This window comes from Cimex lectularius, unplaced genomic scaffold (assembly GCF_000648675.2).
Source record: "Cimex lectularius strain Harlan isolate CLEC.00 unplaced genomic scaffold, Clec_2.1 scaffold39, whole genome shotgun sequence".
Taxonomy (NCBI): domain Eukaryota; kingdom Metazoa; phylum Arthropoda; class Insecta; order Hemiptera; family Cimicidae; genus Cimex; species Cimex lectularius.
The window spans coordinates 1489440-1514500 of NW_019392653.1; the positions used below are offsets into that span (position 1 = coordinate 1489440).

The 25061-nt window shown below is 37.4% G+C and overlaps 1 protein-coding gene across 2 annotated transcripts in view; it reads right to left on the reverse strand.

The window, feature by feature from the left end:
* Positions 1-2177: 2177 nt before the first annotated feature.
* LOC106661099 (neurogenic locus Notch protein) overlaps positions 2178-25061 on the reverse strand; it is a 111802-nt gene continuing 88918 nt past the window's right edge. For both annotated transcript variants that reach the window (XM_014384274.2, XM_014384275.2), the window contains 15 exons: positions 24144-24326; positions 13946-14182; positions 10153-10990; positions 9850-10082; positions 9190-9774; positions 8331-9101; positions 8068-8258; positions 7851-7998; positions 7607-7745; positions 7310-7511; positions 5549-5973; positions 5021-5473; positions 4560-4929; positions 4277-4496; positions 2178-4070 (listed from right to left, as the gene is read on the reverse strand). In XM_014384274.2, the coding sequence (XP_014239760.1) occupies positions 3334-4070; positions 4277-4496; positions 4560-4929; positions 5021-5473; positions 5549-5973; positions 7310-7511; positions 7607-7745; positions 7851-7998; positions 8068-8258; positions 8331-9101; positions 9190-9774; positions 9850-10082; positions 10153-10990; positions 13946-14182; positions 24144-24326 (5732 nt within the window). In that variant the 3' untranslated portion in view covers positions 2178-3333. The remainder of the gene's footprint in view (positions 4071-4276; positions 4497-4559; positions 4930-5020; positions 5474-5548; positions 5974-7309; positions 7512-7606; positions 7746-7850; positions 7999-8067; positions 8259-8330; positions 9102-9189; positions 9775-9849; positions 10083-10152; positions 10991-13945; positions 14183-24143; positions 24327-25061) is intronic.

Genomic DNA, 25061 nt, shown 5'->3' on the forward strand with positions numbered 1-25061 from the left:
GTATGCACTTTCTCTCCATATTTATAATCATACATTTGCTGGAATATGATTTTAATAGATAAAGTAAACAAAAAACTTTGGTTAAAAAAAGTTTTTTTTTTTTTTTAAGTGGAATAAGTCCATTCCTACTAATTATAATAAAAACAACGTCCTTATTACAATTATTGTTGATTATTGCGGCTTCATTGTGCATTGCAATTTAGAAAATATCACTTAGCTAGTTCTGTTTCCTAGAAACATTGTTAATAGGATAATGGTATTATTGTTCTGATGAAGTCGTGAGAAATAGCTATATTTGTTTATTTTTGTTGTTTTCGTTCACATACCTATAAAAGAAATGATATCCGTTTCATCTGATAGTTATGTTGGTAAGTAACAAAATTTTTCAAGGAAATATTGTATTTTTTTATTATAGAAATAAGACTCATGAATATTAGAAGAAAAAAAAAAAGATGAACTTATGAATCGGATGAGGAAAGTAGATTGTGCAATATTTATTCAAGATCGTTACAAACTAAGAAGGGGATTATAATTTTGAAATTAACTGATTCAACAAATGATGAAGATGACGTTACTAATTTTTGATCACATTATGAAAATAACGGTCAAAAAATTAGGAAATCAAAAGAAATAAAGGTGAAAAATATTATATAAAAAGTGAAAATATTATTTTGCAAAGAAATTTGATATGATATCGAGTCACTAATCACCACACAAATAATTTTAATAATTATTATTCCATAAAAACATTAAATGGTGTCTATTGATTAATGTTTGCTAATATTTTTAAATTAATACAAATGCAAACCCTTAAATATCTCAATGGATAAAAAAATGGACTTATACTAGTCAAAATAACAGCTCAATTATAGAATAAGTTTAAAATAGTTAATAAATATGTTACGTTCTTGACCTTGCACCGATTGAAGAATGGAAGATAAATATGTTAAGTTGAGAACATAACGAATGTATGACTTACAAGAATACTTAAATTTAACTGTTTTCAATAAGGTATTATACAACTCAACCCATATATCTGCACACAAAAATTTAATAAGCCAGTTAGATACTATGCTAGAAAAGATAAGTAAATATTGCAATTAAACATTTAATAAATTACCAAAAGAAATTAAACAACTGGAAAAAAATTAATACATTCAAAGTAAACGTCAAAAATAATTACTCCAAATGTTATAAGTGAAATTCATTTACTTACTTTACTTACAATTAGCTTGTTTGTTCATCACTTTTTTTTTACAGAATTTGCTTTATTTAATTTTAATTGTAATTTTTTATCTCAAATATTTATTTTATATTATTATTATTACTTTGTGTGGTGTTTTGTGACCGTTAGTTAATGTTATTTGGAGATCGTGAGATGAGGTCTGATGTGACAGGTTGTAGGTTTTAGAAAAACATTTTCTTTATCGTGCCAGCGTTTTGATCTTTATTAAGATCATCTTCATGGCTCAAAGTGTTTGTTTTATGTGTAGATGTGTCCTCCTACTAGATGTGTAGAACTTTTTTTTAAATTGAATATCATTCAACTAAATATGTTCAAAATACTCACTCCTCTTGATAGAGTGCTCCGGCTTGTGAAGAAGAGTTGCTTGATTTGGGAAAAACATTGCCAAAAAAGGGTTGCAAATTCAAGTGATTTATAATTAAAAATTGGGTGTCGTGTTGAGTGTCATCTTCTGGCTTAATTCTGCTTAGCTAAATAAAACGCTATTAATCCCTCTCTCTCTCCACTCATTCTTTTTTTCTTATCTCCTTCTGCTACTTTCTAACTCTTTATTTCTGTTAACATTTTTGTCAATTTTAAGACCTATTTTTGAGTATTGTGCCTCTATGTGTTCACCGTACAATATTACCTTGAGCTCTTATTGAAAAGGTCGAAAATAAATGCTTACTTAAAATTAAGTTAAAGCTAAAGATTATGTCATGAATTTTTAGTTTTATTCCAAATTATTAATAATGCTATGGAAAATTGTTTGGTCCTCCTACTAGATGTGTAGAACTTTTTTTTAAATTGAATATAATTCAACTAAATATGTTCAAAATACTCACTCCTCTTGAAAGAGTGCTCCGGCTTGTGAAGAAGAGTTGCTTGATTTGGAAAAAACATTGCCAAAAAAGGGTTGCAAATTCAAGTGATTTATAATAAATCGAAACCATTTATTATATATAAATTTTTAATAGAAAAAATCTCCAAATGTACATAATAATTCAAAATACAAGACAAAGGACATCTCTAATGTCACATGTAGTGCATGTCCTTGCTAATTTATTGATAAATTATTAACATAACAATTTTTTTATTAAATCTATAAAAAAAGAAATTTTCTACTTGCTAAAGTCTTTGTACAAAATTTTATCGCAATACTATTTACAGGAGAAGCATTGTATAAAATCATTTACAATGGCTGAAAATGAATTTTGACTTCATTTTTCTTTAAATAATTGTTAAAATTAAAAATAAAACAGTCACCCATCAGCAGTACTTTATAAAATAAAAGCACTTAGAATATCTAAGCACCTTCAAGGTTTTTCTCTCTCTCAAAATAGTACATTTTGTTTTTAAAAAAAGAGTATACATAATGATTTAAAATATTTTAAAAAGGCACAATTGATAATCTCCATTTAAAAAATAAAAATAAAATAGAGAGCGATCTTCAAAATTTGAGCAATCTGAAATATTGTCCAAAAGTTGAATTTTATTTCGATTAATAAACAGAGATATATTAATTATCATCCAAAAGAGATCTTAACATCTTAAATAACTAAGTTAAGTTTCAATTATGCCTGCTATCACAATGAAATTATATTTAAAAGCAACATCAACAGGTTGAGTGCGGACTGAAGCCCAAACAGACCCAAAAACCCCCATCCCGAGAAATTGTAAAATAATAACTGTAAAATATCATTCATTTAATAACAAACAAATATAAAACCAAAAAATTTGCAAATAGGACAATGCATGAAGAATTAAATGGACAATGATATATTGTAGTAACAAATACTAGATTAAATTGAAATAACTGCCAATTTAATAGTTTAAGATAAAATTGTAACCTTTGATCATGAGAATGATTTAAATAAAAACAATTCAAATTATACAATCATAATCATAAATAATATTTTAAATTATAATGTTTATTCTAAAGTTCTTATAATTTGATTTTATTTAAATGATATTTCCTACCATGGATTAAAATTGGGCTGCCGCACTGAACATGTTAAATCCATTATTTTTAAACAGGAGTCCAACAAACAACTAATACACCAATTAAAATAAAAGGCATATTTTCGGAACACTATCACTGTAACCTTTTAAATATAAATAGCGTCTTGTTGTTTATTGTTATTAGGACTTGAAATTCCTTCTGACCAGTCTGAATTAGAATGTGGTGAGGAGGATGACCAATGCCAGGGCGATTCTGGAGATGGGGTGGGAAAACTTTCAGGAGCGTGAATGCTCTCGGACGGAGGCGTGAGGTAGTGGTAGTATTGCTGTTGCTGCTGTTGTTGTTGATGCTGCTGCTGCTGCTGTTGTTGTTGGGGCGGTTGCTGTTGTTGTTGTGGAGGATAAAGCGCCATGCTGTAAGGCAGCTCGGAAAAGTCAAACTGCATGGTGTGTGCGTGCTTTTGGTGCGTAGCTGCCCTCATGGCTGCCATATGTGTAGGAGATGTCGGCAGTTGTGGTCTTGTTTTACCAGGGGACATCGTGACACTATGCGGTGGCGATGGCTCTTGGAAAGCTGCGCCGACGCTTTGATACTGGTAAGTCGGCTCTAGGTTCAGGCTGTGCAGGCTTTGCATAGAAACAGCACCTTTCAAACACTCGTCATACGGTGGCGGAAGGCCAGGACTGCTGTAGACATTACCCTCAGCCCCAGTACTTTCCTCGCCTTTCTTCTTTTTCACACTTGGCTTCCTCCTCATTTGTACCTCACTCTCTGGGCTGTTTGGATCAGGCTTTCCCCTCTTTTTACCTTTTGAACCTTTGCCCGAACCAACTGGAGGTCCTCCCATAACTGGATGGCTCATCAAATGATGGCTTGGAGATCCTAAAATAAAGCCTGATTGTAATTATTGTACAAACATAGTAGTAAACTGGGTATAATATTAAGAAACTAATATTTATATGATAAAACAAATAAAACTGCTTTGGGGTCTGTAAAAAGCTTTAATGTTTAAAACAGAAAAAACTTCATTTCCTATTTCATTTTGTTTAACTCATTAGAAGTTAATAATAATATTAAAAGTTTCTTACCAAGAAGTTGTCCATTAGGGACGACAGAAAGAACTTGGGGTGATCTTGGAACATGCTCATCAAGCAACCTGACAATGTCAGTATGTAGCCTTTCTCCTGCAACATCTCTTGGCAGCCTGTCCATATGATCGGTGATCTCCCGGTTTGAAAAATTGTCGAGAAGGGCCTTGCAAGCTTCATAGCTGCCTTCCCTGGCTGCAAGGAAGAGTGGTGTCTCATCCTGAAAACACATTAAATTCAGTATATAAATTTTTTAAAAAAATCATACAATAAAAATAATTACCTTGTCGTCTTGTGCATCTCTATTTGCTCCATGAGAAAGTAAAATGTTAACTGCATCGACATTATTGACTGCAGCAGCCCAATGGAGGGCAGTTTTGCCAGAGTTGTCCGCTGCATTGATGTCTGCATCAGCATTTATTAAATCCTCTACCATCCCTTCTATCGCCAGCCGTGCAGCCAGTATAAGAGGAGTGGTCCCATCATGCATCCTGGCATTTAAATTTGTTGCCCGATTCCTCAAAAGGATCTGGAAAACACCCATTGCATCAGCTGCCACTGCAGCATGAAGTGGTGTCCTTCCAGTGTTGTCTTGTGAATTAGCATCTGCACCTGCATCCAACAAGCGCTTTGCAGCATCAGCCCTTGCATACCTAAAATACAAAAACAGGGTATTATATTGGGTTTTTGAAATAAAAGAATTATTAAATGACGGCTTGAAATTATTTATTTGAACGAATTTACCTTGCAGCAAGATGTAATGAAGTTTCTCCAGTTTTATCCATGGTTGCGTTGAGTTCCGCTCCTTGGGCGACAAGATCAGCGATAACAGCTGCTGTTCCGTCTTCTTCCTCTTCTTCACCAGTATCAAGTCCACCACCTTTGACTGCTGCTACCATAAGCGGAGTCATACCACAAGGTCCTCTGACGTCGACAGAGTGAGTTTCCATGCTTGGAGGAGTCAAGATGACATTACGAGTGTCAGGAATATGCTGAGCCCACATATCATCATATTCTGTTATAGCAGTATGATCACTGGCGTAACCATTATCCCTCGCTCGTTTTGTGGGTGGCAGTTCGCTCTCATCGTCCGACCAATGAGGCTGTGTCACTCCAGAAACTTCGACACTGCCCTTGGAAAGATTTCGCATTTCCTGTCCATCTGGCCCACGCCTTCTCGACCTCCTTCTTGGTCCACTAAAACAAAAAATTTTAAAAATTAATATCAAATTCACAGTGACTACAAATGTAATATAAAAAACAATTTCATACCTGTTTGTGCGTAAAAATCCCTCAGGGAACCATGTTATTCCATGAGCTCTCTTACGCTGCGCAGTGACAAGCACTCCGAGAAGTAGACCAACAAGCGTAACCAATATGATTCCTATAAATACAAATTTGGCAGACGTTGGAGCCTCAATCATCGGTGGCTCGATACTCGACACTCCTTGCACCTTGTAAATTGGAAACGAAGTAGACAGAGCATGATTCTGAGCAGTCGCAGCAAGGAAGCCGGCTGCTTCAGACGCAGTGGTAAAACATTCAGCCCCAGCACTTATGTTGCAACGTCTATTGTCTATTTCCAAAAATGCGATCACACCTTGCGAATTATCGCCTTGCACCTTCCATGGGTATATCATATCTCTACCATCGTGCTCTTGTTTAACCCTCACTGTTGCCCTTAACTGGTGGCCAATCTTAAAAGAAAGTTATTCTAGAGTTAGGGATGAAAACTACAAATGGTTTTTGTAATTAAGTTTCATTATTTTGGTAAATATAATAAATAAAAATTTCTTGAATTTTCTTTGTTGTAGTGTAGATATCTATAATATTTTTAAAAAGATAGTTCCTACTCACAGTTAGTTGTTTTCCATTGATTGGGATTTCAAACTTATTGCTAACTATCAGGTTGAAATCCAGATCGTTGAAAACAACTAACTGTGAGTAGGAACTATCTTTTTAGAAAGATTGAACAACACACTCACTCCACCATTTATCATTTCTTTAGATGACTGTTCGTAGTTCCATGTTTTAACTTTGTTAAATAGATTACAATTAATTAAGGTTTTTAGTTGAGATGAAAAAAAGTTAATGGCACGAGCGGGATTCGAACCCACGATCTTCGGCTAGATAAGCCGCTGCTCTACCACTTGAGCTATCGTGACCTCGATCCACTCGGACATCAACTTCCTATCTCAACCCCACCTTAGTTTTCCCTCCTTTTTGCCATTTTTCAAATGTCATGTAATCGGATTGGATTCTCGACGACAAATGAAATGGCTACGGAGAGCTTTAGTGAAGTGTACTTCATTTAATTCATTAAATTCACTAATTTCATGGTCCGATTGACCAATCAATACATTACACTTAATTAAGGTTTTTAGTTGAGATGAAAAAAGCTAATGGCACGAGCGGGATTCGAACCCACGATCTTCGGCTAGATATGCCGCTGCTCTACCACTTGAGCTATCGTGACTCGATCCACTCGGACATCAACTTCCTATCTCAACCCCACCTTATGAGTTTTCCCTCCTTTTTGCCATTTTTCAATTTGTTTAATTTGTTAAATAGGCCAATATTTATAACTGATAATATAATTTAATGTCTTTAATAATTTTTAAGTTTTTATCAGATACTTATGTCTAATAGTAGTATTTCACATCTCCTTGACAATAGTGGTATGCCAGAATTTACTATAAATTAACTAACTTATACATATAAAAATCATCATATAATCGTAATCTCATGCTTTTTTTATATTATAATACACAAACATAAATTTTCTACCCTTTTTAAAACTAAAAACTGGATATACTAAAAAAAATTAATAAGACAATGGGTAAAATTATATAAAAGGAATTTATTTAATATTTTTTTTACAATAAATTGAAAGTTCATTCCTTTTTCTCACGAACTTCAATAAAAATATCTCCGAATTCAATATTTTCTTTATTAATGCAAGAAATGTTCTTCTGCTGTAAAAGGCAATTAAATTACAACATGCAGCATGCTTATAGAAATTTTGGCACTTACATCTCTCAGGAAGGAGACAAGGTTCGCCCGGAAGGTCTGCATATCCATCAAGACTATAACTGAAATGGCGCCAAGAGCAAGTTTTGGTGGATCGTCGGCTTTCTCACAGTCCAGGCCATCCCAGTTGCATTCTGCATTGTTGCAGCCATAATCGCAGAAACCATTTGCATAATTGCTCTTACAGTATGCGTCATAAATGGGGCTGAAAATAAAAAAAAAGGATTATTTTATATAACAACTTACTTTTTTACTTAACTATTACTTTTTTTTTTTTTAATAAAATCAAAATATTCTTACTTGCAGGGTTGGAGACTCTTTTCACAGTCCCTTCCATCGAAAAGGCATTGAACGTTGTTGCATTCTGCATCACACTGTCCGTCCATGAAGACCTTCCAGCACGGTATTGACGCCGTACAGTTTCTCCAAGGATTTACTCCTACAGAAAAAAAATCCATACATAACCAACCATTTGATATTTAATGGTCATGACTATTAGATAGGTAGCTAGATGCAAAAACATGAAGAAGTAAAATGGTAATACCTAAGGAGCAATCATTTCCATCGAACCCGCATGCTAGTGTATTACACTCCTGATCACAGTGGAGATTACCAGCTTTAGCAAGACAATTGTTGATTTGACAACTCTTTCTAGCTATTTCGCTGTCAGTTGGTGCTATGTGCTGTGTGTTCTAAAAACATTTGTATTAAATGTTAAACATTATTTAAATTAATTCTTTGTATAAAAGATTAATTCATACCTTTAAACTGAAATCTCTTCCCAGGCCGCCTTGGAAAGTCTTGTCAAAAATGTGACAGTTTTTTCCTTTCCACATTGGAGGACAGTAGCATGAGTAGTCTCCAACACCCTCCTGACAAGTCCCATCATGCTGACAAGGCTGTGAAACACATTCATTCACCGTATCTAACTCGCAATACGTTCCACCAGAGCCTATAAGTGTGTGTTAAGTTAATTTTATAATATAATTATAATTATATTAAAAGTCAGGTTTTTAAATTTTACCCGGTAAGCATTCACAAGTGTAGCCTCCATTGTCGTTCGAGTTGCATATGCCGTTGTTTTGACAAGGGTTGGAAGCGCAGTCAAAGCCGTAGTATTCACAGCTCCTCCCAGAAAACCCTTCAGGGCACATGCATGAATGTCCTCCTTCGAGCGCTGTGCAGACTCCACCATTTTGGCAAGGTCCGCTTTCACAGAAATTCACCTTTAAGTGGCAGTGTCTTCCCATATAGCCAGTCTTGCAGTTGCAGTGATAGTCATTAATGAGTTGAACACAATCTTGAGTCCCAGGGCCAGCACAAGGATTGCTCAGACATTCGTTGATGTCACCTTCACATCTTGGACCGACAAAACCGGGAGGGCAGGCGCATTCAAAACCGCCAACTTTATCAATACAGGTACCGTTGTTATGGCAGGCACCCATGACACAATCGTCGACATTGATTTCACAAATATAACCCAAAGTTCCGTGAGGGCAAGAACAGCTGAAGTTACTAACTTGGTCATGGCAGATGCCACCATTTTGGCATGGATTCGGTGAACAGTCGTCCACATTGAGTTCACAGTTTTGACCTTGGAAACCAGGAGCGCAATGACAAAGATATGCTCCTACCAAATCCTGACAGGATGCGCCATTCTGACATGGTGCAGAATCACATTCGTTAATTTCTTTCGAGCAGTAACTTCCAGTATACCCTTCAAGGCAATGACAGCGATGACTATTACCAATATCCTCACAAGTCCCATTATTACATAAGGCTTCACGTGAAACTCCTGAAATTTTGAATTAAAAAAATTATTAATGTTTAAATTAAGAAAAAAGAATAGGTTTTTATCAGAGTAGCAGTTTTCTTTTTTTTACCTTTTCTGATAGCAGCATCTTTACAAGAAACCATTTGAACATCACAGACTTTTCCAGTCCATCCTGGAGCACAGACACAGTGGTAGGTGTTATCCTTCTGGCGGCACTGCGCTCCATTTTCACAAGGTTGTGTGGCACACCAGTCAACATAAGAATCGCAATGTTTTCCTTCGAATCCATAGGGACAGTGACAGGTATAGTAGTGCACGTGGTCATTGCAGGTAGCACCGTTTGCACATGGATTGGAATCGCATTTGTTAATTCTTGTTTGACAGTTGGATCCGGTGTAACTCGGCGCACATATGCAAGTGTAGTTGTTAATGCCGTCAACGCAAGTGCCACCATTCATACAGGAAGAGTCAGTGCAGTCTTGATCATTAGTTTGGCAGTTGATCCCGGAGAACCCAAGAGGACAGGTACAAGTGTAAGAATCAACGTATTGTGTGCACGTTGCTCCGTTTTGACACGGTTGAGACAGACACTCATCTATGTCAATTTCACAATGTTTCCCACCAAAACCATCCACACACATACAATCATAGTCCCCTATTCCATCAAGACATGTTCCTCCATTTTGACAAGGAACTGAAAAAAATGCACAAAAAGTCAGAATAAAAACGAGTCAAGGAAAATTTTGAAAAATAATTCAAATAAACTTACAAGAGGCACAATCATCTGTGTTGGTAAGGCAATCAATTCCTTCATATCCTTTGGCACAAATACATTCATAAGTTCCATTTGTGTTTTTGCATGTGGCACCGTTTCTACAGGGTGAAGATAACTGGCATTCATCAACATCTTCATGGCAATATCGACCAGTGTATCCAGGGGAACACTGACATGAAGAGTCCTTGTAATTTGGTGACGGTGTACATTTTGCACCATGCTGACATCTAGAACAGAATTACATATTTTATTTTTAACTCATAAAAAATAAAATGTATATGTAGAAGTAATACATACTTGTTTGGTGAGCAAGGATCTAATTTTTCATGACAATCTTTTCCTGTGTATGGTAGTTGGCATACACACTTATATCCATTGACTAAATCGATGCATGATCCACCATACCTGCATGGATTTCCAGCACAATCATCTATATTTGTTTCACAATTGAATCCAGTGTAGCCAGGAGGGCACTGGCAAGTATAACGGTTCAGATGATCTTGGCAGATCCCTCCATGCTGGCAAGGATTAGAGCTGCATTCATCGATATCAATCTCACATCTTTTTCCTCCATAGCCTGGACGACAGTGGCAGATGAATTTATTAAGTCCGTCCTCACAGGTGCCACCATTGAGACAAGGGTTGCTCGAGCACTCGTTAATATCGCTTAAGCATCTCGCGTCATAGTAGCCCCTAGGGCATTCGCATTTGAACCCATTGACCAGATCGATGCAGATGCCGTTGTTGGCACAAGGGTTAGAAGCGCATTCATTGATATTGGTTTCACAGTGTAACCCTGTGTATCCAGGAAGGCATTCACATGAGTAGCGATTAATACCGTCAACACACTTAGCTCCATTTCTACATGGGTTGCTGTAGCACTCATTGACATTTATCTCACAGTTCAGCCCTGAAGTCCCAGGTTTACATCTACACTGATAACCGTTGACAAGATCCTCACACAGCCCTCCGTACTGGCAAGGTGATGACCGGCACTCATCCAGCTGCGTCTGGCACAGGAAACCAGTGAATCCAGGCTGGCAGGCGCAGGTGAACGAATTTTCACCGTCAATACATTCTCCTCGGATACATGGAGAGGACTGGCAATCGTTTATGTTTGTTTCACAATTGAGACCTAAAGGAAGACAAATAAATATATAAACTATATCAACAGTTGTAGTTATAGTTAGTCAATTAGTCAATTGAATTAATGTAAGTTCAATTGGCTTCTATTATCTACACATTTCTCCTAATTACCGAATCTTCCAGGCAAGGACCTATAGGAAATAATTTGTATAGCTAATACAACAATGCTATCACAACAACATTTGTTGAGGTTGATTGTCGGTTCGGACCGACCGCTACAAAACCAGTGTATACTGTGTCCACATTAATGATAAGATTTTTTATTCCTCAAAATAAAAATCACCAATTTCTATTTAAACTCATATTTTAGATTTTCAGGAATTTACCAGACGACCTGATAAAAGTGAATGTATAACAGTCGGTAGGCAGTATGTTACAACAGCATCAGCATTTTTAAATTGTTCAAGGCCATGATTTTATTGATTTGATGATAGTATTACTAAGTAGTAAAAACTAGTCTGTCTGATCATAATTTCATTACTCTTAAAGTAAAAAATCTCTACCTTACACCACAATGTAAAAAGAAACGCATATGGGGTCATTTAAAAGCAGGAAATTTGAATAAGCAAATGAGAAAATGTATAATTTGAAAATAGTAATTAGTAATTTTGTCGTTTCTTGTCATTTTGGTCTGTCTATCCTTGCGTTTTGGTCTCAGAGATGTTCCAACTTCTCACTATCTGTGTTGACATATATTTTCTCTAAGTAATCCTACAAATTGTGAAATATATTATGTACCTTTGAAATTATAATAAGATGGTACATGCAAAATATAATTCCCTTGGTTTGAAGTATAAAAACAAAAAAATTATGCCCCACAATATTTAAAAATTACAAATTTGTAGAAAATTTAAATAAGGAAATGAGGGAATACATAATTTGACAAATTTCACTAAGCTCAATAAATGAAGGTAATGCTAATAATCATCAGTAGGTTGGTTGTTTCTGGTCATTTTGGACCGTGTATATTCACCATTTAGGTCACTCAAAGACATTCTGACTTTTCACCATGTGTGTTGTCATATATTTGTCATGCCCATCCAACTAATCCTATATACAGTAAAGTTCTCCTTAAATCTCATTGAAACATCAAAAAAACATTAATTTAATCAAAATTATTTTATTATGATGGTTTGAAAGAAATTCACCAAAACACCAAAAAATCATTTAGTGTCAGATTAAAATCTAACTAACAATTTATTACATAGTATTTTTCTTAATATTGCGTATACCCTCACAGAGGGCCTTACGTCTCCTAAGCATCAACAATAAGCAATCTGATTTTGTCTTGTGAAACGGAATCCCATTTCCGTCTAACCTGTCTCTTTATCATGTCCCATAAGTGTTCTACAGGGCTCATGTCATGAGAACACCAATTCATTGTAGTAATCCTTACATCTTCCAAGTAATGAGTGACAACTCGAGCTACATGCAGTTGAGTATTATTTTGCTTTAACACGAATTTCCCCCACCCAATAAAGGGAGCAAATTAGACAACAGCTTCCAGAATATTTTCCTCCGTGTACTTAGTGCAGTCAAAGATCCATTGTGTATGATAATCAGTGTATGAGCATGAACATTTTACCTCATACTGCAACTGTCTTTGAAAAGGCTGTGACACACATGGCACATGAAGCAAAGCGTTCTCCACGTCTTCTCCACAAGGTCATCTGTGAAGATAACTCCCCCCCCCATTATTCAACTGCCCAAGCGAGATGCTGATTTGCGAATAATTGCTTTTCTACTCGATGCTTCTCCAGTATTACAGAATCTGATATGGGATGCCTAGAGACTAGGCTACTCTTATGAAGCCTTCTGTTGGCTGTTTTACAGCTCATCCTTACATTACGGTCTGTTTGAAGATGACTACATATTAAGGAAGCCGTTGAATGACAACATAAGAGCACTAAAACAATCTTCTCTAGCTGTATGTCATGATTGACCACTACCATCTCTTTCATCAAGACTTCCGGTGCCCTTGTATATTATATATTATGCAGGGTGGGCAACCAAGACCCGAGGGGTTAAATGCCTGGGTAGACTCGTACCCCCTCCCTAATAGGTCTGGGACTTGGTCGGCTCACGTGTCCTGCATAAATCTTTTGGACCTGTTCACAAACCCCAAGATTTTGGACCATTTAATCTTGGGGAGTGATTTGGTGATCCTTCAAAGATTTCAAATTTAGACCTAGCATACCTATCACAGTCTGCGAGGTAGTGCCTTGCCATTTAGGTGCCCCTAAATCATTATAGACAATCGTGGGTGCACACCCAGGACAGCTATGTCACAGATTCTACGTCTGTTTTTGGCCAAAGCATCTACCTGGGCAAGATCTACTCAACTTTAAACCATGCTTTTAAGGAACAAATCAATAATTAATTTTTTACTCCAATTTATTGTTTCATCCAAGAAAACCAATTAACTCACTCAACAAGTTGTCTCTGGAAAGAATGAAACTGAACTGATTTTTTTAATTTTTAATGTAAAGAGTGTAAAAGGATTAGTAACATTTTAAAGGTAAACAACAAGTTATTAATGTTGTGTCTAAGTTTTAAGTCAACTATTAATCTTTATTATGGTTTTTTTTTTGTCTTTGAGTGAACTTTGTATTACTGAAATTATAATAATTTGGAGCATACCAAATATAATTTATTTATTCAGAGGCGCTAGCAAGAAATAAAGTTTCCAGATTAGCTATAAAAAAATTAAAAAAACGCAAAAAAATAGGGAATGAAGGTAGAAAGTTGATATTAACAGCAACACGCCGAGAGGATGTAGTGGACACTGACTCGCCCTTTTCATTCTTCAAATCCATTGTTCAGATTGAATAGGAAGCAGGTGATACAGATTATAAAACGCACAAAGCCCTCGCCCAACCCAGATTTACAAGGGCTTCGATAAAAAAAATATATTATATACATAAACTAAAAAACGCCTAAGTACCTGTGAAGCCCGGAGGGCATTCGCAGCTGTAGCCGGCGATCGAGTCTCTGCAGTTGCCGCCGTTTCTGCACGGGTTGCTCACGCAGTCGTCGATGTTGGTCTGGCATCGCGTACCGGTGAAGCCGATGGGGCAGGCGCATCGGAAGCCGTTGATGAGGTCGTTGCAAGTGCCTCCGTTCAAGCAAGGGTTGATCAAGCACTCGTCGATATCCACTTCGCATTGCGTACCCGTGAAACCTAAAAAAAAAATTCTGGTTAAATACGACAAAAATTGCCTTAAGGAGAGATGCAGAACGGTGTTAAAACCAGGGATAGGGTGATCAAAAGGACATGAGGACAGTGCATGAGTTATGGTGAAAATATAACCTCTTGAACATGACTTCTTCAAAGGGTGACGAACCTCTTCTTGGGTTTTTTAACCTCATTAAAACAAAATTACTAGTAGAAAAATAATTTACAAACCGCAAACAGAAGAATGCACTGAAAACACAACTATGTGCCATACCATTTACTTTACGACGCTCAAATTAAGCCAACTTTATCAAGCTAACTTTCTATTTAAAAAAAAAAGTCCGGCACGATGACTTGGTGTTCCTGATCGAGGCAAAAAGCTTTATACGACCTTATAAAATTCCGAAGCTGGACTTTAAAACCACCAAGAAGAGTTTGCGGTTGCGGTAATTTTATAGAAGGAAATGCTAAAATATCTCCGAGGGAGATAAACTGCCGATGTATCTTATTCCAGTCATGTGATATGACACAATAAAAAGCTCCCCCGGCCCTCGCTGCTGTATTATCTCTTTCCAAGGCGATAGCCACAGTGTACAAGACTTGTCCATTATTTTAATTGCCATGGGAGCCTATGATGCAGCATCTCCCTCCCGGTGTAGATTTTTTATCCGTGCTTTACGAGTCGTGCCCGGTGGAAAAAAATTCAAATCTAGGCAAACTATGCTTAAGACCGAACGACGTCGAGGGTAAAGAGAAAAAACGGACGGAGAGTGGGCCATTATGAAAATAGACGGAAAGGGCTCGTTACGCCTTTAATGGGCGCTTCGTTCCTCCGACTTTTGAAAGTCTTGTGTTCTTCGAAAATGGTCCGATACGAAATTGACATAGTGCTCTTCCGCCGGCAATTCCTGGAATCCTTCTTGCATGAATCTAACGAACTATTATCATAATAGACCAGTGATAAGAGTAAGGGATCAAGAAAGAAAAAATCGAGAAGTTCCGGAATGTGGGAGATTCAGAACACCAAATTACGGCTGATTCCCATGTTTCGATAATAATAAAGTCTTAGATAATTATTATAATCAAAAGAACATACATATAAAGAACTGTAATGAATGAGAACACATATAGTAATTCTGTTTTAAACAGCCACAACAGCTTAGGATCCAATACATATCAATGTACTAAAACTAGACATAAAATGAAAGATTTTAAAAAGTACAGCTTTTTATACAATTTACATAAGTTGTTCTTTAGATGATCTCTTTACTCACTTTTCTTAAATATATAGTTTTATTTATAACCCAACCGCTTAAGATAATGAAAATGAGCAACGGTTTAACTGTTGACACGGCGCTCGTCACAAGGTAAAATGCCTCAGCTTCGAATCCAGCGACCCCTACATATTTACAAATGAGCTTTTTTCAAAAACACCGGCACCATGGGGGTGAGTATAACTTCGTAGTTGAAATGCCCTCGAAAGAAAAAATTGGAAACAGTAGTTTTCAAGAGCATACATAATATGTCATTTCTATCAAATCTGTCCTCACTCAATCACTCTCTCTCACTCACTATTTCTCTTTCGATTTCTTTCTCTCTTTCACTCACTCACACATTCAATCCCTCTCTATTTCGCTCCTTTGCTCTCACACACGCTCAGTTTTCTCTCCCTCTCTCTCTCTCAGGCTCACTCACTCACACCATCTCTAGCCTGTTCCTTTACTCTCTCCCACTCGCTCATTCTCTCTCTCTCTCTCTCTCTCTCTCACTCGCTCCCTCTCTTTCTCTGTGTTTCTCTTTTTCTCACTCACTCACTCACTCATTCAATCCCTCTCTATCTCGCTCCTTTACTGTCACACTCGCTCAGTTTTCTCTCTCACTCTCTCTCTCTCTCTCTCTCTCTCAGGCTCACTCACTCACACCATCTCTAGCCTGTTCCTTTACTCTCTCCCACTCACTCATTCTCTCTCTCTCACTCGCTCCCTCTCTTTCTCTGTTTCTCTTTTTCTCACTCACTCACTCATTCAATCCCTCTCTATCTCGCTCCTTTACTGTCACACTCGCTCAGTTTTTTTTTCTCTCTCTCTCTCTCTCTCTCTCAGGCTCACTCACTCACACCATCTCTAGCCTGTTCCTTTGCTCTCTCCCACTCGCTCATTCCCTCTCTCACTAGCTACCTCTCTTTCTCTGTGTTTCTCTTTTTCTCACTCACTCACTCATTCAATCCCTCTCTATCTGACTTCTTTACTCTCTCTCTCTCTTTCTCTTTCTCTCACTCTCTCCCTCATTCTTACTTACACGTCCACTCATTCTCTCTCTCTCTCTCTCTTTCTCTTTCTCTCACTCTCTCTCTCTCTCTCCCTCATTCTTACTTACACGTCCACTCATTCTCTCTCTCTCTCTCTCTCTCAGGCTCACCTACTCACTATCTCGCTCCTTGGTCTCACTTAGTCTCAATCTCTCTCTCTCTCTCTCTCTCTCTCTCTCTCTCTCTCTCTCTCTCTCTCTTTCTCTTTATTCCATATTTGTTAATACGTTAAGGGAATTTTTAAATATGTATACTAGTTATGGAGTAAATTTTAAAAAATCTTTGTATCTCTGTTCATCTATATACCTCTTCTATGTATATCTATCTATCTCTTTATATTTACATGTTTCTACATCTATCTAGGTATTTATCGACCTTTCTATCTACCTCTGTATTGTTCTCCTACCAATCCCTTTGCACTTGAAGCTAAAATTAATGAGCTTAGCAAAATACGTGCGCGTCATTTCACATGACGACATTCTGAAATAACAGATTTTACAAAATTTAGGCATTTTGAGTAGATTTCACATTATATGCATGGCAGAAATTAATATCAGATATGGGCCGGATAACTCGTATTTGCTCAATAAGACGGCAAATGTTGAATGAGGGCGATTGTTTCCGAATTGATTAAATTCGGGTTTCGATTTTGTACTTTCAGATTTTAAACGAGATCCTAGGAGTATTCGGTAGTGTTGCTCGTTGTTATGTGGCCCGGACAAAGAGCCATTGTGACGCTCAATATGCTAATCAATGCGGAGGGCATAAATCCACGCTCTCGACTCACGAAACATGCCCGCGGCGTATAAAGGGAGAGGGCGAGAGAGGAGGGAAAGAAGGAGACAGGGAGAGAGAAAAAGATGAATCATGTAAATGAGACGGAGATAGTCGGAGAGACGAGGGAGAATCCTTTGGCAATATGGCTATCACAGGTAATTGAAGGTGGGCCGTCCTGGAGGCATTCCTCAGACGATGCCCAGGCTAAGTGCTCCTAATGGTGGTGCGTACTTGCTCGCTCCGGATGAGATTCAGTGAATTCCTCCGAATGCTCGGGGAGGTTCAATTTTCCCATTTTCACCTTCCTCTTCAGAGAACGTAGCACCCTTTCCAGTCATTATCAATCCCACAGAAAAAATCCCAATCGCAGAGGATTTAACTCAAACCATTTTTTAATTTAAGTAATAAAAAAATAAAAAATAACAGAATGATTTATGTTTTATCTACTACAAATCTCTTACTTCTTAAGAGTTGTGTGTGGTTTTTTGTTGGAAATTATTAGCTAAACTGCCAACCGTCAAAATGCCAGGTTCTTTTACATACTAGTAAAGAATAACACCAATAAATTAATATGCTCATTTTAAAATATGAGCATAGGTCCCCTACCCATAAATCATTTGAATGCAGTAAAGAAAAATAACTACGATGTACTTAGTCAAAAGCATTTACCGGCTATGGAATTAGTTTCTGCCAACATGGAAAAAGATTTTTATTATTCACTGTTGTCAAGACACTTAAAGAAAATAAACTTCACAATGTGCAAAACGATCAAGAGGCGTGCACTTTATAAAGGGTAAAGCAGAAGAAATCTTCTTGTACAACTATAAATATGTTCTTCCTATATTAAAGATTAGTGAACCAAGAGAATGGAGACTGGAGAACCCACAAAGGCAGGAAGAGGGGAAGGCAGAAAAAAGGATCAGGATGCCTTCAAAACCTCAATTGCGCTATACTTCAAACGAAAACGTCTATTTTAGAAAATCATATCTTGTCGGTAAGATTAAACAAAATACCATAAAGGTTTTTTTAATTAACAATATATAATATATAATCGAATGCGTTCAATTTTCAAATAGATCATTTTTTGTGACATTCAATTGCAATCTTAGTTTCCGAACCTGGTCTACCTATCCTCGCTGTTTTGCTCTGGCACGGTTTGGCATTTCGCTCATTTCAGTAGTAGTTTCCATTTTTGGGCACTATATCTCACATATGACCCGTAAAATTAAGCTTAACTAATTTTTAAGGTTAGGTCAATATACTCTAGGATCACACAGGTCTATTGCATTTTGGCATTTTGTCAATCGTGTCTGTAATATTTAAGCTGTTATTGTAGCTCTTACAATTAAACAACGATAACAGACAGACCCTAAAAAGGCTGATGGTTGGTTTTTTATAGGAAATCTCACAAATCTTAAATTTTTCATAAACGAAGTCTTGGTGAAATTTCTCCTTTGAAACAGCAAGAATTGGCAGACCTGGGTAATCGGAAACGACCAAAACTACAGTTCACCAATCACCTTGCAGACTTCACAAGAAATCTCACAAATCTTAAGTTGTTCATAAACGAGACTTGGCGAGATTTTTCCATTGAAAACAACGAGAAATGGCAGAATTTCGACGAAAACGATGTAGATAAATTTTTGACGTAGTTTAAGTCTTTGTGACATTTCCGCGTACAAACTATGATAATGTGCTGATCAGGACGAGAAAACTACCAATTACCTTACACTATGCCGACCTCCAAAAGAAATTTCACAAATCTTAAGTTGTTGATGAACTAAATATTTGTGAGATTTCTCCTGTTGTAAACACAATGGTAATAGTAGGCAAACAAGACGAAAATTACGAGTTCATCACCACAAAGACCTCCACAGATATCTCACAAATCGTAAGTTGTTGATGAACTAAATCTTTGAGAAATTTTCCTCTAGAACAATGATAGTAGGCAGAGCAGGGTGACGAAAATTACAAATTCATCACCCTGCAAGCCTCGCAAAGAAACCTCACAAATCTTAAGTTGTTGATGAACTAAATCTTTGTGAGATTTCCCCTTTAAAAACAACGATAGTAAGCAGACCAGGATGACGAAGCTACAAAGCCATCACCCTGCAGACCTCGACAAGAAATTTCCCAAATCTTAAATTGCTGATGACCAACCTACCATTAACCAATAAACCAGACCAGGATGACGAAAAAGACCAAAACTAAAACTTCATCATCCTGCATACGTCCAGAAGAAAACCCGCAAACTTTTAGTGATTTATAAATTAAGTGTTTGGGTGATTTCTCCTTTGAAAACATCGCGAATTAGTAGACGAAGATGATCAGAAATGACCAAACCTTCAACTTCTAAACCCGCAATGAACTATGTATTTGCGAGATTTCTTCTTTAAAAGAAAACAGGTAGCCTAGGTTTGAAATGACCAAAGTACAAAGCGTTGCACTTGATTCTGACATTTCCATTATATTTTGTAATTCAACTAATAAAAGCTTCTTTTTTCATAATTAAGATGTAAGTAGAATGGTAAACTGTGCCTTGTACGAAAATTGCAGACAAAGAGGTTTAAAAAGAGCAATAGTGTTTATCACTATTTACTTTTAGACTTTGAACGCCACAAATAATAATGTGAGCACATTACCGAGATAGAGATTCGAGATAAACGTATTCCGCCGGTCAATGGTTGTATTGTTAAGGGTCTTGGTAAGGAGTTAATCGTCAAAGCCGGCGGAATGCAGATGACTTCTGAATGCACAAAGAGGCGTTGAGAAAAGGCTGACGGAATGCCAAGGCTTAAGTTCGTCGTCCGAGTACGTTGAGCGGCTAAATTGGATTATGATAAAAACCAGGATGAGGACACGGTGAACGGCCAGGGCTAAACACTGCCGTTTTCGCGGCCGGCCGAGCATGCCCTGCAAAGCTTTTTACGCTTACTGGCCAATTAGCGATCTAAACATGTCTGACGAACGTCAAAAACACGTTAGGTGTAAACAAACGAAGGAAAATTGTTGATTTCTACATGCCTGATTAGCAGATCTTATAAATGTAGGCCTGAAATGAGTGGATGTGTAAAACACACAGATCAACCAATAAAAGATCGACAGAGATAGGCAAATCAGTTTAATATACTGTTTATTTATCCACTTCCTTTACGTTATATCATTTATTTAGGCTTTGGCTGTTTAATACCATTTTGTTATCGTAAAGGAAGGAATGCCAGTCGAGCAGGAAGGTCAAAAAATATCCTTCGATATGTATAAGTCGATTATACTGTGGTGTGCCAGATAAGATTTGCTAAGTTTACAACTTCTGTAAAGGACTTTATAGGTCAGCGAAAAACTTTAAACAGAAAGGTAAAAAAAAGGGTTTGCGAGCAAGCAAACCAATGCTTCACATTTTGTCGGTTAGCCGGTAAAAATTGTATATTGTATATGGGCTGAGACGTACCAACCTACATATTGACCTGACAATCTTCAAACCATCGTTGTGGACGATGCAAAATTATTTTTAAAACAACTGTTAAAAATTAAAAAATGACTAAATGTAAGAAGTAAACAAAACTTTACTCTTTACAAAATGACCTGTAAGATTGGCATTAAGGGAATAACATTATTAACAAATAGACAACTTTCATTTTAAAATTGTGTTCCAAATCCCTCAGACCTATCTTAAGACAATTCCAATAGCCATCACTGAAAGCAATATGAAAATAATAACAAAAGGATATGGTCTCCGAAACTTCTAAAAAATTATTGCCAAAACGATAGATTGTTCCATTGTAAGGAGAAAAAAATTAATATGGCAATTGTTAACTGTCAGATAATTGCATCTCACCCTTTTTCCTCTTCCTCTCACACCCACTTTCACTCTCTCTCTCTCTCTCTCGCTCTCTCTCTCTCGCTCTCTCTCTCTCTCTCACGCTCTCTCTCTATCTATCTATTTATCTATCTATCTGGCTCCTTTACTCTCACTCCCTTATTCTTACACAATCACTCATTCAGTCCTTCTCAATCTTTTACTCCCACCCACGCTCAGTCTTTTCTCTCTTAGGCTCTCTCACTCCATCTCTAGCCTGTTCCTTTACTCTCTCCTACTTGCTCATTCTCTCTCTCTATTGTTAACTGTCAGATAATTGCACCTCACCCTTTTTCCTCTTCCTCTCACACTCACTTTCACTGTCTCTCTCACTCTCTCTCTCTCTCTCTCATTCGCTCACTCCCTCTAATCACCATCCTTATCTCTATTTACTCCATCATTGTCTCTCCCTCATTCAATTATTCTCCCTCTCTCCCTCCCCCCACTCTCTCTCGCTCCTTTACTCTATCTCACACTTTCACACTCACACTCTCACCTTTTTCTCTCTCCCTCAGGCTCACTCACTCCATCTCTAGCCTGTTCCTTTACTCTCTCCCACTTGCTCATTCTCTCTCTCTCTCTCTCTCTCTCTCCCCTCTACCTGTGTTATTCACTCACTCTCCCTCTCCCAGTTTCACACACGCACGCACGCGCGCCCACACACACACACACACACACACACACACACACACACACACACGCCAAATTCATGCACAAAAATATGCCAAATAGATCGGACTATACATCTATGCCCAAACGACGTAACCGTTTCTTTTTTACCATTCATTCTTATTCAAAGGGAATTCCAACTGTAACGCAATGCGTATTTAAGAATAGCCGTTGAAAATAACTAGGGGAATAAAATATGTCTAGTAGACAATTAAGACCGATGAAAAGGCTGGGCAAGCAGTAATTAAAAACGTTAGAAACGGCGTGGAGACAAACGTCTCACATCAAACAGCCATCATAATTAAAACACTGTTGAATTAATTCATGAAACAAGCCGGCTCTTTATTAAACAGAATTACACCACAAAAGCATTGCATCCGTTAAGGACAAAACATTCACGACAGAAGTGTCGTTTGTATAAGTCGTAAAAATGGAAATTTGGTATGTTTTTTACGCTTAAACGGAAATGAATTTATTGTCTTTGTGGTAAGAACTGGTTACCAATGGAAACATGCTCAAAAATGAAGTTTTGAAAAATCATTTTGGTTCTCCCATTGAACCTCCCCGTGAGCATTTTGTAATAAATGAACCGTATTTAATTAATCGAAATAGTGGGCAAGAGCTGATCTATGGCAATGGTGTACAAATGGCGTTTGGAATGCCAGGCCTTGGTGGGGTTTGTTTATGGGTGGCTCGGGTTGTAGGATATTAGTATTCCGAGGAGGAAGATGGCTCTTGTTATCTTGGCAATGACCCCGGACCCTTTTCTTCTCCACTCGAGAAATTTCGTAGATGAATAATATTAATGCTCTCGGGTAAATCCGAAATGAGAGATAGAAGATAATTTTTTCCAGAGCGCTCCGAGAATGCCCAGCCGATAAAAATATTAGCCCTGAAAACACGGTGTCGGGAATACTAACCCATCTAATTCCTCAGTCGGCTCCTTATATGGAACAGATGAACAACGCATTCCAGGTAGGGGATCGGTGTATAAAATAAAACTTTATTTTTCACCCCTCGAGTAGTCTACAGTCCGGCCGGATATGCGTTTTCGCATTGCTCAAATTTTATAAAAACGTCCAGACAATTTTTATGACGTTTCAACATCAACTATATTTCTTCAAAACTGCCCGTTATAAATATGAAATTTAGATTTTAGCTACTTACTACACTGCACAAATTTCCCACTTTCGTGAAGAAAAAAAAAGGGTTTTAGAACCGCACAACACGAATTAACCATATTACAAAACAATATGACCATATTAATGAAAACTTGAAACTCACATCCAAGTTTCTTCATAATAAAAAAAAATTGACATATCTTAAGACATCTGGTCAATCCAGTCCTTGCCTTGATATGGATGGAAAGAACTCAATATTTCCACTCAGAAAAGAAAGAAGGGTGGACAGATAAAAATTTAATTGGTGGTAATAAAAGGTGTGCTTGTCTAATACTGCTGTTCATACCAACAAAAAGTTAATCTCACATTCTCATTTCGCTCTCCCTCTCTATCTCTCTCTCTCTCTCTCTCCCTCTCTTTCTCTTTCTCACCCTCTGTTCCGTTCTTTCTCTCTATCATTCTCTCTCTTTTTCACCCTCTCTCTCTCCTTCTTTCTCTCTCATTCACTCACCCTCTCGTTCGCTCTTTCTCTTCTTGCAACCGGTCATCTGTTGTGTTTCTGACATACATTCACACAATTTCTCTCTCTCTCTCTCTCTCTCTCTCTCTCTCTCTCTCTCTCTCTCTCTTTCTCACCCTCTGTCCTATTCTTTCTCTCTATCACTCTCTCTCTTTGTCTCATCCTCTCTCTCTTTATTTCTCTCTCTCATTCTCTCCCCCTCTCGTTCGCTCTCTCTCTCTCTCTCTCTCTCTCTCTCTCTCTCCAACTCTTCTTCTTACAACCTGTCATCTGTTGTGTTTTTGACATATACTCACACAATTTCGCTCTCTCCCTCTGTCTCACTCTCTTTCTCGGTCTCTCGCAATCTCGCGCTCGTTTATCATTCCCGCACTCATTTTCACGCTCATCGTTTTCTCATACAACTCTCACTCTCACTCAGTCTCTCTTTATCATTAACTTCCTTTTCTCTTTCTCACCTTCTTTCTTTTTTCGTCTCTTCCTTTCACTCACATTCGCTCACTTTTTGTTTATCTCTCTCAGTTTTCCTCTTGATCTTTTTCACACACTGAAGCGTTACTTCGTTGAGTCTCAACGGCCGGAAGTAATATAAATAAGTTTCCATCTCAAAAACCATAACGTCACTAAAGAAATATTGTACCTCGGCTCAAAATTGACAGGGCAAAAACGATTTTCCGCAGCGCCGTCGTAAATAGTAAATCAGTCAAGACACTCACCTGGCATGCAGACACATCTAAAGGTTCCAGGATCGTCGAGGCAGGACCCGTCGTTTTGGCAAGGATGCGACTCGCACTCGTTCACGTTCGTCTCGCACCTCGGGCCGGTGAAGCCCTGCGTGCAGTTGCACATGAAAGAGCCTGGAGTATTCACGCATACGCCGTCGTGTTCGCAGGGTGAGCCTGGAAAAAACAAAATCGTAAGGAAATTGTCAAAAATTAATTAATAAAAGAAGTTTTTTAATATGGGATATTGTAAACATTATATCTCACTAATGGCTTAAAAAAACCTAGTTTAAAACTTAAAATAATAAATGATGTTTGAATATTTTATTTGCAACAATGGTTTTCATGCCTTAAATCCGTACAAAATAATTGTATTTGTCATGTTTGTACAAAATGTTCTTTTTGGAATACCAAAAACAATGTATATAAATAATAATTAAATACTGACATATCACCTTACAGTTTTCGGCTTATCATTAATCCATTGGTAATGAAATTTCGTTTCAAAATATATGTATTGGATGTAAATTCAAATTTAATTAAATTTACGTTCCTGGCATTTCAACCCTCGTTGTAATTTAGCAAATATTCAGAGCACGTAAGCAAAGAAAAACCGATGGAAAAAAAATGGCCACGTATCCCAAAATACGTGCAGGACATTAGTTTTAAAGGCCCCGCGGTAAAGGTCGTCATAACAATAAAAACCGCCTCCAAAGATGAAAACGAAGATATGAGCCTAATTTATAAGCTGCCTGTTTGGAAGTTTACAACGGGGGAAAGCGAGCGAAAGGATGAACCGGTCTTTAAGTCATAAACCCAAGCGAAAAGGGGACGAAATAATAAAAACCGCACACAATTGGACCTGGACTGTCTAACACAGCCCAAAAACATTTCTAGGAGGCTTTTGACCGA